This window comes from Vipera ursinii (genome assembly GCF_947247035.1).
Source record: "Vipera ursinii genome assembly, chromosome: 2".
NCBI classification, from domain to species: Eukaryota; Metazoa; Chordata; class Lepidosauria; order Squamata; family Viperidae; genus Vipera; species Vipera ursinii.
Window position 1 is genome coordinate 45,264,394 of NC_139513.1, and position 16,140 is coordinate 45,280,533.

The 16,140-nt window shown below is 37.0% G+C and overlaps 1 protein-coding gene across 1 annotated transcript in view; it reads left to right on the forward strand.

Moving 5' to 3' along the window:
• ITPR1 (inositol 1,4,5-trisphosphate receptor type 1) overlaps positions 1–16,140 on the forward strand; it is a 248,806-nt gene that overhangs the window by 197,027 nt on the left and 35,639 nt on the right. The window contains exons 43-49 of the mRNA XM_083354087.1: positions 1,293–1,493; positions 2,645–2,755; positions 4,097–4,192; positions 7,186–7,308; positions 9,639–9,743; positions 11,404–11,596; positions 14,537–14,659. Coding sequence (XP_083210213.1) covers positions 1,293–1,493; positions 2,645–2,755; positions 4,097–4,192; positions 7,186–7,308; positions 9,639–9,743; positions 11,404–11,596; positions 14,537–14,659 — 952 coding nt within the window. The remainder of the gene's footprint in view (positions 1–1,292; positions 1,494–2,644; positions 2,756–4,096; positions 4,193–7,185; positions 7,309–9,638; positions 9,744–11,403; positions 11,597–14,536; positions 14,660–16,140) is intronic.

A 16,140-nucleotide genomic window follows, 5' to 3' on the forward strand; every position in this document is an offset into this window, starting at 1 on the left:
ATTTTTGCTATAAAACCCCAAATAATCTGAAAACCCCCAAATAATCTTTGATCGTTCCCTGAATATTTATCTTAGGGTTTTTCCATACTGCAGCTTGAAACTGCTCGACACTGGCACGTAAACTGGCTAGAAACTAAACAGGTTCAAAAAACTCCCTTTCAGACTTCAACCTCTTATTTACAGAATAGCCATGGTCTATTTTGTCTTGACTTTGTTTACTACAGCCCCAAAGTGTGAACTCTCTTGCTTCTTTATCCTTCCCATCCACCTTGGAAAAGCAAACTGAGTTATTTTCCTTTCTGTGGCTGAGTATTTGGGAATGTGGCTTCTATTGATTAATCTTTTCAATGGGGCCATTGACTCCCACTCATATTTAACTGGTCTATTTCCTCCATAACAGACCAGTAGGGAAAAAGAAACACTATGGTTTTTACCACTTTATCAATTGGATTAGAGGAAGAAACAGGCAAAACAGCTGGATCCCTGACTAAACCAGGGAACTCATGAGGATTTCAGCTGTTCAACATTCCACCAGTGAACTCTTAAAAACAAAAGAAAACACCTTCCATTGATTAACTTTGTACCTAGTAGTTGCAGAAAAGTATTGCCATTTGCAAATTTCAACACATTTTTGGGAAAGATTATCTGGCTGAATCCAGTGTCATTTCTTTCAAACTGTCCTAATTATTATTATTATTTTTCTTGTCCTCTCCTTTTGGGCTTCATCTCCCCACCATCCAGGGAAGGCAATGGAAAGGAAAAAGGAAGCTTTTGCTTTTTGCTCTTTTTTTCAGCTTGTACCCTGAAAGAAAGCAGATTAACAGAAAGTAGAAAGAAGATCAAAAGGATTGGTGATTTGTCTTCTACTTTTCCAGGAACACTGACAAAGATGCCACCAATGTGGCAAAGATGATTTAGTGAGCATTGGAGAAAAAGATTGGGGAGGGTCTGATGCTTTGTCTCCCTCACCCCATCCATGTGCTGAAAAAACATACGCGGAACAATTCAGATCTCTGCACCTCTGCTGTTGATGTCTATTGTAAATATGCTTCTCGAAGACCATGCTGCAGCAGGAATTTCACACTGCTGTTTAGATGGGAAAATCTATCAATATATCAATACAACTGCATATACAGAGGACTGTTTTGCTCTGTGCATGGGTTAATAGAAAAGTGTTTCCAGTACAGATACCAACAGATACCATTGTATTTGAAAAAAAATTATGAGAATAATATTAAAAAGTGAAATTCATAACTTTTTTCTTTCTCTGTTATTGCCATGCCCATCTCTAGAACTTCCTACGTTGCCAAAACAACAAGACTAATTACAACCTAGTGTGTGAGACATTACAGTTTTTAGATTGTATTTGTGGAAGCACAACTGGAGGACTTGGACTGCTTGGGCTGTACATTAATGAGAAAAATGTAGCATTGATCAACCAAACTCTGGAAAGTTTGACAGAGTACTGCCAGGGACCATGCCATGAAAATCAGGTATTGTAGTTGGGACAAATGGGAGATGTGGCTGGCTTGTTGCAAATTGAGAGGCTGACTTGGAACACTGAGAATATTTTGGAATGTTTAAGTTTCAACCTGTAGCCTTATTAAGAAAAGAAATACACATGTGATTTTATTCTGCATCGTACCAGAGGTCCCCCTACACTGAGGTTTATAGCAGTGTTAGAAAGGTATAGCATGGAAATTTCCTACTAGGGAGAGGATAATTATAGGTAAATGCTGTTACTCCACTATTACCAAATTACAGATCCCCTTTGTGTGTGTGGGCACTCATGTGCACACAGGTGCATGGTTCTAAATCAATTTTGACTCATGGCAACCTCTTGGATAAGTCCCTGCAAGTTTTTCTGCAAAATTTTGAAAGTTGTTTGCCATTGCCCTCTACTTCCTAGGGCTGAGAGGGATTGACTGGCCCCAAATCATCTTGCTGGCTTTATGCCTAAAGTAGAATTAGAACTTAGAGTCTCTGGCTTTGTTAACCACTACGTCAATCCAATATTTCACTGGGTACTGCTTTTCAGAAGTTCCAAATGAATCCATAATTATTTTATTTTACATAATCATACACCTAAGTTCACGCACATATTGACATTTACAATTGGTATTTAGAAATGTTACTATAATGCCACTACATATACTGAATTGTAGCTCAGGTGTCTGTTTTGTTGACATTCCCTAGTCTTTCTTCAATATTATTTCAGACTACGTTCTTCTCTATTCTATGGTAAAGAGTAACTTCATATAAACCTGTGATTACATTTATATTATCCCTTAAATAAGTTTCCAAAGTATTGCACAAACTGTGCAAAGCAACAGTAAACATCCAAATGCTCTAATAAAAATGTGGGATCAAAATTTTAAGACATGAAAGGCAAAATAATCTTCTCAGTTCTCCAATAGTAGATCAACAAAACAGAATTAAAGTTATTAATTATGGCATTTATATGTTGAGTAGTCTCATTTTCTTCCAACTGGTTTTTATGTAAGAAATGTGGGAAACAATTATAAATAGGGACAGGGAGAACTTCTCCTAATTTTGCACAATGACCTGTGGGTTAATTTTATAAAATAATCATGCTATATACCGTTGTTAACTTATCTTTTCCACTCCCTCACTCCTTATGCAGAACTGCATTGCTACTCATGAATCCAATGGTATTGATATAATTACAGCATTAATTCTCAATGACATCAACCCCCTGGGGAAAAAAAGGATGGATCTTGTACTAGAACTGAAGGCAAGTAGATACTTTAACAGTGAGAACTGTCACTATTACAAGAGCAAAACAAACATTTATGGTCAGATTGGTTGTGCAAACTCTCAGTAACCACAAGAAATTCACCGAATGCCTTGGACCAGGCATGTCAAATTCGTGACATAGCACGACGTAGCACGACTTTTCCCCCATTGCCGGCAATGGGGTAGGTGCGGTTTCAGTATGATGCATCCGGCCTGCGGCCCGGCAGTTTGACATGCCTGCCTTGGACAACGTAGCACATAGAAGAATTAAGTTTGAATAAAACTTAAACTACACTAAACTAATTAAATATGACCCGATGTAAATTTGAAAGAATAGTTTAATTACGGTAACTATTAAAATGCAGGCTCCAAATAGTTTAATTAACTATTAAAATGCAGGCTCCAAATAGTCATGAATGTCATGAATCTGGTCTATCAGATGGGTTTGACACATGCCATGCAACTGAAACTCAATAGAAAATTTAGACCACGGGTGTCAAACTCTATTGCGTCACGTGACGCATCGTGACTTTTTTGCCTTTGCGGAGCTGGGGTGGGCGTGGCCTGCACGTGACACATCTGGCCCATGGGCTGCCAGCTTGACAACTCTGATTTAGACATTGGGAGCAGGCTATTCAGATCTATAGGTAAGAAAACAAACTGCAATAAAACAGTCTTCGTGTAGTGGTACTTTATGGTGGGAACTGCAGTTTACAGAATTGTAAGTTTTTAAGCATTGTAGGACACTTATACAAATAACTCTTGCTGGAATTTGTTAGTCATAATAACTTGTTTTCAACATAGTCTGCTGTGACATATAGATATAAAACAAAAGCCCAAAACTGTGATTAAATACAAACCTTCCTGTTCATTGTCATATGAAGGAAAAAATAGTCATGGCAACAGTAGTCAGCTACTGCAGGGATGGAATTCTGCATTCTGTATTTCTTCGAAACAAAACTTAGTAACATATTCAACAAGCAAGATTTTAACTTATTGTGTTAGGTATTTTGTAGGAATCAGGTCTGTTTTGTAGCGTCTCAAATATTGGGTGTACTGTACTGCCACAGCCCTGATTTGAATGTAAATTACTTTTCCTAAGTATTTAAAGAACACGGGTTTTTAGCAGCTGGTTTTATCTTCTTTGTACATACAGATAATTTTTAGACTCTTTCATTTGTTCTTTGTTGCTTTGTCGTCTGCCAAGTTTTCTAAAATGCAGTAGGTAGTAGTCATATTCATCTGCGTTTTCTTCAGACACATTTTTGTTTTTGGCAATACATGGATATTTTAATCGGCTTCATTTCCTTTGAAATTCCTCTTTTTTTCCCCCCTTCAGAATAATGCCTCGAAGTTACTCTTGGCTATAATGGAAAGTAGGCACGACAGTGAGAATGCAGAAAGGATCCTTTATAACATGAGACCAAAAGAACTGGTATGTTTCCAAGAATTTGCTTCCATGAATTTGGACAGCATGAAATTACCTTGCTGCCAGATGCACGATTAAGATCACACTATTTTGGATCTTATAAATTGAGGCCTTGCCTTAACTCAGCCCTATGATGCTTAGCAGTAAATTGAAAGAGCTTTGTTCTATATACACAGGCACATTTTAAGTTAGCTTGAGAGCTTAAAAAGCATTATTTTCTATTAGTGACTACTAATATTAGTGTCTACTATTAGACACAGTATCATTTTAACTGTGGTCATCTGTACTGGGAATATAGTTCTATTGTATCTTGTATGGTGGGGTTACAAGCAAAGTTCAGGTGAAATAGAGAAGAGAAAAGTTATTTTATAAGGTAGAATTATATTAAACTATATAGAAATATAGCATGACAACATGGTGGCATTTATATCCAGGTTGCATTCTCACAGATAGAAGGAAAGGACATTTGTATTGATTTTTGCCATCAGCTTTTTGTGATCTTGAAAGATTTGCTCGAAGGGATAGGAGGACTTTCACGAGTACTGTGGGAGCCAATTCAAGGGATGGAAAAAGCAGTTCCTCTGCTTCCCTTCTGTTAGCCAGATTTCGCAGTGGATCAAAATGAAACAAAAACGTTCATGGACAGAAGGATTTTACTTTGTATGTTCAGTGTAAAAGACCGATTGAAAGAACTTGAAAGAAGACGTGCTGAAATAATTAGCTGTTCTGACAAGTCACTTTCCCACTTGCTTTCATGTCAAGGTAGTCCTTGACTCACAACCATTCATTTAGCCACCATTCGAAGTTACAACAGCACTGAAAAAAGTGACTTATGACTAATGCTTGCCCTTATGATCATCACAGCAATCCAAGGTCACATGATCAAAATTTGGGCACTTGGGAACAACACATATTTTCAGTGGTTGCAGCATCCCAGGGACAGGTGATCTTCTCAGTCAGCTTTAGACAAAGTCAGTGGGAGAAGCCGGGTTCACTTAATGACCTTGTGATTCACTTAACAACTGTAGTGATTCTCTTAACAACCATGGCAAAGAACATTGGCAATGGAAATTGTGGTCCAGTTATGGCTATAAGTCAAGGATTACCTGTAGTTAAGAATAGCATGTGCAGTAACACTTAAGCTCAAACTAGATCAGGTGTCCCCAAACCCTGTCCATGGACAGGTACCGTGGCCTGTCAGCAACCAGTCCTCACAAACAAACAAACCCCCATCCATGGAATGCAGGCAGCACACAAAACCACTCACTCTCCAGTCTGTGGAAAAACCTTTCTCCACGGAACCAGTCCCTGGTGCCCAAAAGGTTGGTCTAGATACTTGAGAAGTTATGACACTCTAGCACTTCACTGATGAAGATAGTGAAATAGTGAAGAAGAAAAAAGCTGCTGAAATTTTATCACTGATTTTTGATTCTGAGATTCATTTTACTTATTTTGATGGATCTCTTAATATCTCTATGCTGATAAGATGTATGTGTATGATTTAAAATAATATAAAATAATACCGGTTCAGACAGGAAGGCGGTGCAGAGAGTGGTGAGGATGGCAGAAAAGATTATTGGCAGTTCCCTCCCTTCTCTCCAGGACACAGCATATAAGCGTTGCTTGAGTAGGGTCCACAGCAGGGGTAGGCAACCTTGGCTCTTTTATGACTCGTGGACTTCAACTGCTGACTCAGGAATTCTGGGAGTTGAAGTCCATGAGTCATAAAAGAGCCAAGGTTGCCTACCCCTGGTCCACGGGATTGTCTGGGACACTCCATGTCTATGGAGATTGTCAGTCATCCAGGTCATGGATATCCCAAAGGTGCTTTTTTCATGAGGCAACTGGACTTTCTTGTTTTTCTTTGAAGACTTCTCATCCAAGAAGCTTATTCCTCTCTCTGGGACACTACACATCTTCTTCACAAATTGTTTGCCTTATTACCTTCTGGGAGGAGGCTTTGTAGTATCCGAAGCAGAACATTCAGATTCAGTAAAAGTTTTGTTCCATACAGTATTAATCTTGTGAACTCTAAAGCTTCCTCCTTCCGTTATGTATTCAAGATATTTATATATATTTATATGCAAGGGTGTAGGTATATACATATGCTGTATACAACATGTTTATATGTGTGTTATGTATGTGTACACTTTTGAGAAAAGGCAACAGAATTTCATTTTTAATGTGGGCCAGTGTACCCACAGTAAAGAAATGACAATAAAGGTTATCTTATCTTATGATTTGAAGAAGGCATTTGGATGTTTTCAAAAAGCAGTTAAAGTATTCTTTTGTCCCACTTTAAACAAACAACAAAATGCAAGCAAGGAATTCAAACTTATACAGTTATAGTAATTGTCTGCGTCAAGAGTATGGCAGAATATATTATTCCACAATAATGGTGTGGGCTGGAGATAAAGTTTAAGGCTTTATTTTTGGCGTTCATTCCACTGAGTCACTTTATTTCTGATATAAATTATAGTTGTTTAAAAACCAACAGCAGTATCAGTAATCTGAGTCAGTAAGCTCAGCTCCAAAGGATAGAAGGAAATAAAAATGACTTCATACAAGTTTCATTTTCAGAATATCTGAAACAGAATGAAAATATGAATCGGATATATATATATGTATGTATGTATATGTGTGTGTGTGTGTGTGTGTGTGTGTATATGTGTGTGTGTATGTGTATATGTGTATATGTATGTATATGTATATGTATGTATATGTATATGTATATATATACACACACACACATATACACACACACACACACACACACACACACACACATATATATATATATATATATATATATATATGTATGTATATATATGTATATATATGTGTGTGTGTGTGTATGTATATGTATACGTATATGTATACATATATGTATATGTATATCTTGAATGTTTTTTTGATACACCTGTTGGCCCAAATATGGGAAGAAGAAATCTTTATATATATATTTCAAACTTGTGAAATGTATTTTTCTTTCTCTACAGGTAGAAGTGATTAAAAAGGCCTACCAGCAAGGTGAGGTTGAATTTGAAGATGGAGAGAATGGTGAAGATCTTGCTGCATCTCCTAGAAATGTGGGGCATAATATTTACATATTAGCCCATCAGGTAAATTTGTATTTATACCCGACTGTCTGGACAGAATTTATACCTGACTCATACCAGTAGTAGTAGAATCATGCACTGCAGGAATTCATTTCAGGAGTGACAATATGAGCCTTGTTGGATTAAGATATAATAACTCATTGAAAAGTTTATTTTATTGGCCAGCCACTGAGAAGACTCTTCCTTGTGTCTCAACCTTTTGAACACTCAGTGGGAAGAAATCCAAAGCATTGGATTTAAATGCACCAGCTGATTTTATTTAGAAGAGACAGTCCTGTAAGGAAAGAACCAAGCCAAATACATGTTGGTTTTTCTAACCTGATGCTTTTCAAATGTATTATATTTCCATTATTTTCAGTTGGTATAATAGAAGCAGCAATCCAAAAGCAATATGATGAGGGGCCAAAAGCAATAGACTGAGAAAGGTTGCTTTACACCTATAAGGTAGAAAGTTCTGAATCAAAATAGTTTACCAGCTTGCAAGTTGTCACTTTTGGCTCTTTTTATTTATTTATCTATTTAGTAAATTTATATACTGCCCATCTCACTGTCCCGAATGCCTAATCATCATATGCATGTCCTAATGGCTAATTAATACTGACACAAACAGTGAAAGTAATTTGACAAAATAAAAATGCATTTTTGACTAATATAAAGCATTGTTGCCAGTTGTTCACGCTTCCCTGAAACCTGCTGTTGCCCATTTTAGTTATGCTCTTGGTGCAAATTAGCTTGTCTTTCTTAAACTAAGTGCTTTGTCAGTATGTGCTGAAACATATTTGTTGTTAGGCATTCTAAGAGCATAAAATTTCACTGATTCTCCATCCTTAAGTCTGTCCCAAGCTGATACACTTCATATAACAAACATACTACACTCGAAATAAAAGAGAAACAGCCTTACATTGCAGTGAACAAGGACATGCATTCAATTTTGCAGCTACTCAGATTGTTGGACGAGCAGGCATAAAACTAGCCTGGAAAATGGGCCCCTCATCAGTCAACAGGAGTGTTAATTTACCACCAGCTTATCAAGTACTTAGGAAGCGAAGGCTTGCCAGCACAATGAAACAAGAGCCAATGACTTAATAGCCAGCCATCAACACCCCAATCAACATCTAAAAAGCCACATACAACAGGCATTATATAAATATCACACATAGAATAGCCCAAAGCACACATTCTGGTAGAGACAAGTTCCCTGAAGAGGGACTTCAGCACAAGTCCAAAAGCTTGGAAGACTAAACCTCTAGTGCCAGTGACCAACCCAGATTGAAAAGAGAACCATTTTGAAAATGGTTGCTTTAGTATTATTCATAAACAACAGAAAGGATTGTTGACTAGTGGTTTTTTTGGAAAGTAAGAGTTGTACTTTTTGAGTGGTCTTTCTCACACTGAGCTTGCCAACTTTAAACAAGGTTCCGACAAAGACAGGAGAGAGGAGTTCTTTCATTTTCTCTAGGTTTGGTTGTTTGCTTGCAGGTGTTTCATTACCTGACTAGGTAACATAATACTAATACTAATACTAATACTAATACTAATACTAATAATAATAATAATAATAATAATAATAATAATAATAATAATAATAATAATAATAATAAGTTGGAAGGGACCTTGGAGGTCATCTAGTCCAATCCCCTGCTCAGGCAGGAAACCCTATACCATTTCAGGCAAATGGCTGTCCAGTCTCTTCTTAAAAACTTCCAGTGTTGGAGCATTCACCACTTCTGGAGGCAGGTTGTTCCACTGATTAATTGTTCTAACTGTCAGGAAGTTTCTCCTTAGTTCTAGGTTGCTTCTCTCCTTGACTAGTTTCCATCCGTTGCTTTTTATCCTGCTTTCAGGTGCTTTGGAGAATAGCTTGACTCCCTCTTCTTTGTGGGAGTGAGTATGGGGTGTTCCCTGTTTACATACAGCAGCTTTACAATAGTATTGTATTATTATTATTATTATTATTATTATTATTATTATTATTATTATTATTATTAAAATAATAATAATAATAATAATAATAATAATAATAATAATAATAATAATAATAATAATAATTAATAATAATAATAATAGAGTTGGAAGGGACCTTGGAGGTCTTCTAATCCAACCCCCTACTCAGGCAGGAAACCCTATACCATTACAGACACTGATGTTCTACTGGTGATTTAACATTGGTTTTAATCTGACCAAGTCAATATCTGATTTGATTTGAAGTCAGCTGTTTCTCTATTTTGCTATTGAGTCTTTCAATAGTTTTGAGTTTTTGCTTTGTTTTATTTTTTTTTAAGTAGGAAACATGGGCAAGCTTTCTGTTCTTCATAATTGTTCATTTCTTTTAGCTTGCTCGCCACAACAAAGAATTGCAGAATATGTTGAAGCCTGGAGGCCAAATAGATGGAGATGAAGCTTTGGAATTCTATGCCAAGCATACAGCTCAAATTGAGGTAAATACCTCAGATTATATTAATCTTAAATGAAACTGTACAAAGAAAAGTAACAATTTGGTGTAGATCTTATGTAATCTTGTAAAATAAAAATTTAATTCTACTATATGTCCTGAAAGTCTAGTTACAAAAAAATCCCCTCAATCTTTAATGAATGTCAGTCCTTCCAAATATGAATGTACTTCACTTTTCTTTTTTCTTTCTTTTTCTTTTTAAAGGCTAACACCTTAAAATGTGTTTTGATTGGGCTATTGTAGATTTTTTTTTTATTTTGGAAGTAAACAAACTGAAATTGTACTCCAGGAAATGTCTTGGGTTAAGAATGAAGGGACTTCTTACAGTGGAAATGAAGTGGTATTAAGAAAGGCAATGGAACGGCTCTTAAGAAGCACTTTGTTTCCTTCAGTAGACAGAGCTACTGAGGTGTACAGTATAGACTCTACGTACAAAATGTCCATTCCAGAGGAAAAAACGTGTATTAAAAAGCTTCTGTATTAGCCATTACTTTTTTTTATGGTTTCTCAGGTTCCTGAAAGTCATGCTTCACATATGAAAGTTGTCTCTCAAGCAATATTACAAAATACCTCAAACTCTTAAATCACACAGATCTGTCATATTGTCCCAGTCAAATAAGGTAAAAGGTAAAGGTAAAGGTTCCCCTGCACATGCGTGCTAGTCGTTTCCAACTCTAGGGGCCGGTGCTCATCTCCGTTTCAAAGCCGAAGAGCCAGCGCTTGTCTGAGGACGTCTCCGTGGTCATGTGGCTGGCATGACTAGACTCCAAAGGCTCACGGAATGCTGTTACCTTCCCACCGTAGTGGTCCCTATTTTTCTACTTGCATTTTTACGTGCTTTCGAACTGCTAGGATGGCAGAAGCTGGGACGAGTAATAGGCGTTCACTCTGTTACGTGGCACTCGGGATTCGACCCGCCAAACTGCCGACCATCTGATCGACAAGCTCAGCGTCCTAACCCACTGAGCCACCGCATGAATTCTCCCCCCCCGCCATTCACTGTTTTTATGAAATAAAAATAACTAGCTCTTTGAGGAAATGTACATGTTTAAATTTTCACAGAATCATCTTCTTATATTTTTATTAATGGAAATCAGTTTAAATCAGTTTAAAAATAGGAAGAAGTGATTATATTGATTTGATTTGATATAGGTACTGCCTGATTCCAAAGTGACTTTTATGGCCATTTTGGATGGAAGTGACCAGTGCAGATTTATTTGTTTTCTTATGACTTTTTTGTATACCAAATCATTTCAATTAGAACAAAAAGAGGTAAGTACATAGGGAGGTAGATAGATAGGGAGGGAAGGAAGGAAGGAAGGAAGGAAGGAAGGAAGGAAGGAAGGAAGGAAGGAAGGAAGGAAGGAAAATTATCCATCTACCTAAGTAATACTTGGTAAACAACTGAAATAATATATTTTTGTAACAATTCTGATGAGGAAATAATCTCCTTTTCCTAAGTGACTTGAAATGTGAAAAAAAAAATGCTGGCAAAAGAACTAACAGTGTTAACAAGGAATGCAAATCAGCAAGTATTTTTTTTAAAAAAATACCAAGAGTTCCAGGAAGTTTTGCATACTGAGAAATAATATAATTTCGTTGTGACCACACACCATGCAAATTAACCCTTTAAACTCTTCATGTAGATAGTTAGATCGGATCGCACTATGGAGCAAATAGTCTTCCCTGTGCCCAGCATATGTGAGTTCCTCACCAAAGAATCTAAACTCCGGGTGTACTACACTACAGAAAGGGATGAGCAAGGCAGCAAAATAAATGACTTCTTTATGAGATCTGAGGACCTTTTTAATGAAATGAACTGGCAAAAAAAGCTAAGGGGTAAGTTTGGACTGGGAACACAAAAGGTTTTTTTTTTTTTGATACTGTATAATAATTCCTGATTTGAGATTGCAAACTTTTTTTCTTGAAAGAAAAAGAATATTAGACTTTCATGGCTTTTTGTTTTATTCTTTCTTCTTTTTTCCTTTTTTCCTTTTTCTCCTCCTTTACTATTTTCCGTACAGAGCTCCTGATTTCAGGTTTCCAGAAGCGCTTTGCTTAAACACTGCTTCAGCCTGTTGCTATTTATTCCCATTATATCCCCAATTAATGTTTTAAACATGTAATTCAAGGAAGCAGCTAAATGATTCCAACCCCTTCCAGTCGTGTCTTGACTCTAGGGCACAGTACTCATCTCCATTTCTTGGCCAAGGGAGCCAGTATTTTCTGTGGTCATGTGGCCAATATGGCTATGCACCAGAGGTGCACAAAACACTCTGACCTTCCCACCGAAGTGGTACCTATTAATCTACTTGCATTTGTATGCTTTCCAGCTAGGTTGCATTCTTTCCTACTAGGTTGGCAGTGTTCTGTACCAGCCTGCTACAGGCCCTGCAGAAAAAGCAGGGACAACCCCTTTTACAAGAAGGCAAGAGGCTGGAACTAAGCCTACCAAATTTATGGATACAAAAGCAAACAAGACACGAACCATGAAACAGGAGCTATTCAAGTGGTTGCCTTCAGCAAACCAGCCCTCCCACGCATTCCCCTTTTATACAGTTCAGGGCGTGGCTTCTCTTTGCCTTCTTCCGAGGTGCCCCATTGCCTTCCTCTGTTTACTCCTGATTGACTGCCTCCTGCGTAGGGAGTCCTTGAACAGGGCCAGCTGTGGGTCATCTTCATCCACACTGTCAGGCTAACACAGCTGGGTCTCCGTCGTGACCAGGTGGGAGGGGCCTGGCTGAGGGCTCTCATCAACAAGCTCTCGAACCCCCTCAGCAAGCTCTTCAACACCCCCCTCCTCTGAGTCGTCCGACCCAACTGCCGAACCCACAGGCTGACCCTGAATCACAACAGGCAGGAGCTGGGGCACGGAACGGGAGCTCACCCCATTTCACGGCGCTCAGATCTCGAACCAGGGCTGTCAGCTCAGTTCCAAGATCCTTATGCAGGTTGCAACCTTATAGCTAAATTATACTACTAACCTCTGGCAGTTTTAGTTTCATTTATGTTAGTCTTTATTGTAAACTAATTCTGCTGGGATTAAAAAAAAAAGCCAAACAATTTTATCATGGCATAAGGTTTCTTGAACTAGATACGCTAACTCATTTCATTGGATGCTTAAAGACTTATCCCTAGTGCTGGGAGAAACAGTGTCTTATATTTATCCTGCTTTCTAAATCTACATCTCCCAGCTTTCAAAGCTATTGTCAGCACATGTGGGAAGGTGGAATAAATGTTGTTATTATTATTATTATTGTTGAGGTAGATAGCCATCAATGCCAGTAGATGACTGTCCCCCAATCCTGCTTATCTAACCAAGTTACTTCTAAGATGGAACTATACCAGCCTTTCATTTTTTTGGCATCCTTCAGGTACATGGGAAGTGCAACTCCCAGACTCAATCATATTAGACTGAACTTTGAGAGCTGTAATCCCAATACTTATCTGAGTTGCCCAGAGTTCAGTTTTAAGATGGGTCATTATGTAAATAAATAAAATAAATGTTTGGGAAGACATCCTCTAGTGGAAAATAAATAAAGGAAGTACACAAAGAACGTAGAAGACCAACAACTCCTGTCACATAATGGGGGTGAGAAATATTTCCATAGGTAGGGGGCCGCTTCCATAATATTTCCATAAGCAGGAAGTTGAAGACCTCCAAGGTCCCTTCCAGCCCTATAATTCTATGATTCCTCTTCCTCAGTGATGAGCAGTATTGATTCTTCTTCCTACGGTGATGAGCAGTATTCGGATTGTCTGGATTTTCTTTCTCCTTGAGTACCCTGTTTCAAATACAAGTTTTAAACTTATATTGTTTTAAAAGAAGTAAGCTTTCAAGGAAAGGTTGAGATCTGTACAAATGTCGGTGGAGCTTGAGATCTTATGATAGTCGTCTTGTGCCAACATAAATTTGCTCATAGACTATGAAAGGATTCCTGGGTCACCAATGGCCACTGCTGGTTTTAAAGGGAGGGGGGGGAAGAAGGGTATTATAAGTTTTATGAGAGGTGACAAAATGTTCTGGGCTACTTTCAATTACTTGGTCTTATAGTCAAGGGTTTTTCTCTTTTTTTGTCTTTTTGGTTTGATTTTGGCATTTTTTGAGTTATTACGTTACAGATTTTAATCTGTTATTCTTCCAGCATTTTGTGTCTGTATGTTTGCCCCTCAATTGTATAATCCAGAAGCGTCCACAAAGGGGGTCAAGGGGGGGATAAATGGCAAAACCAGCACTGCACTCTTGTGACTCAAGTACAACCCTTTTGTTCTTGCATCATCACACTGCATGTGTGAAAAATAGTGGTGGAGCAGATTGTGCAACACTGTTTTTGTCACCTTGATTGAAGCATCTTCCCCTGTGGATCCTAATCTGGAAAGTTTGTGTAATGTGATTTGATGAAATAAAATCAAAAATCAAATATTTAAGGTTAAATTTTATCCTGCAACATTCAATTTCAATCTGAAATTAAAATTTCAGTATTATAGACTTGTACATGGGTATTTTAAATACATGATTTCTGTTCTCGTGGTATTTACAAGCTTAAATTGTTATATAAAAGCTAGTTCATGTTTTCTTTTTCAAACAAAACCCTTCACATGTACTTCTGAACTTTGCCAAGAGTAGTTAAAGAGAATTAAATCAAATAATAAAGATTACTCTTGTGGTTATAGTGTGTCATTCTAGGAAAAGTGACAATATATATTTGTTTCTAAAATTTATTCCTTGTTAAAAGATACCTTTGAATCCATCAAACATTTTTTCCCTGATTTTTGCAGCTCAACATATCTTATATTGGTGTTCTCGCAACATGTCCTTCTGGAGCAGTATTTCATTCAACCTTGCAGTCCTTATGAATCTACTGGTAGCATTTTTCTATCCATTTAAAGGAATCAAAGGAGGTACCAATATTTCAAATATCTGAATTTAATAGTTACACCACAGAGATTGGGGCAGAAGGAGAAGTAAATGAATAGTATAATTTTGGTAGCAGTTTTAGTGATGGCGATGCTAAGCAATTCAACATTTCCTAAGTGATGAGAAACCTAAAGAAAAAGTATTGAGAGTCTAATTCAGTGGTGGGCAGCTATGGCCCTTTTACAACCTGTGGAGTTCAACCTCCAGACTTGAGTTGAGCTGAGTTGAGTTGAGCTGAGTTGAAGTCCACAGGTCGTAAAGTATTTTATTCTGGTTTTGGAAATTGAACTTTTCTGATGTCTGTCTTATTTACAAATATGTGCAAATACGCAAACAGAGAATAATTAATACACATCCCTTAAAGAAGGCATGACAACAGCTAAACATTTTTAGATGTCAAAGAAGTTGAGTGAGAACCAGTATAATTAAAATCAGTGATGTCCCTTTTCATATTACTGCTAGTTTTATCTGGATGTGCCCTCCAAATTCTCTCTAAATTCTTTTGGATTATATATTCCAAAACAGAAAATAAAATTCTGACCATCAGGGAATAATGAATATTACTTTGCCAAATCACCTATTAAATTATCATTTATGCTAATCAATGCTACCAAAAAACATTATACTCTTAAGTGTTTGCTATGAAGAAGATTGGAAGATATGAATTATTGGATGAACCTGAATGAACAATCAGTTATAATTGGACATACCAGAGAAATAACATTTGCCATTAAGACATTTCAAAATCAATTCACAAAGCTTACTTTGTAGTCTATGTGATATGTCCATCCAGTCCCTTATTCAATTTTTTAAATGATATATTTAAATATGTTTGAATACATACTTAAAATATATGTGCATTATAGCAATACTTATAATATTTTTTGCATAATTTTGTTTTAAAATAAACACATTAAAATACATTATTATATCTTGATGAATTAAGAACTATGCTGAAAATTTTGCAGAAATATTTGCACTAAAACAATGGTTACACTCTATTTATCATGGTCAAGTTCACACTGAAATGTGCAAAGATCAAATTAAAGCCTGTCATATTTTATCTTAGTTTTAAATTTCCTGTCGCTTCAGGAAGCAGAACATCTCAAACTAAAACTGAATTTTCATCCCTGTGACCAACCACAATGACCAGAATTCCTTAGTGGCATGTCAGTTCATTTGACTAGGAACTGATGCCTCTCCAAAGGAGTAGAGTAGCATGTTAATATCAGATTATTAATATCAGACTATTAATATTTGGTACTAGACCCAAGCAGATATAGGTTTTATGATTCTTAATAAAATACTATTTCCCCAATACTTGCAAAATTTACCAAATTAAAGACTAAAACTAGAAGATGGTGTCGTTGGCACCTTCTTTTATCTGAGTGCAGACTAATTAATTCCTTTTCCAGTGAAGGGGACTGTTCTTTACAGCATCTAGACACTAGTAGGTTAGTGAGCA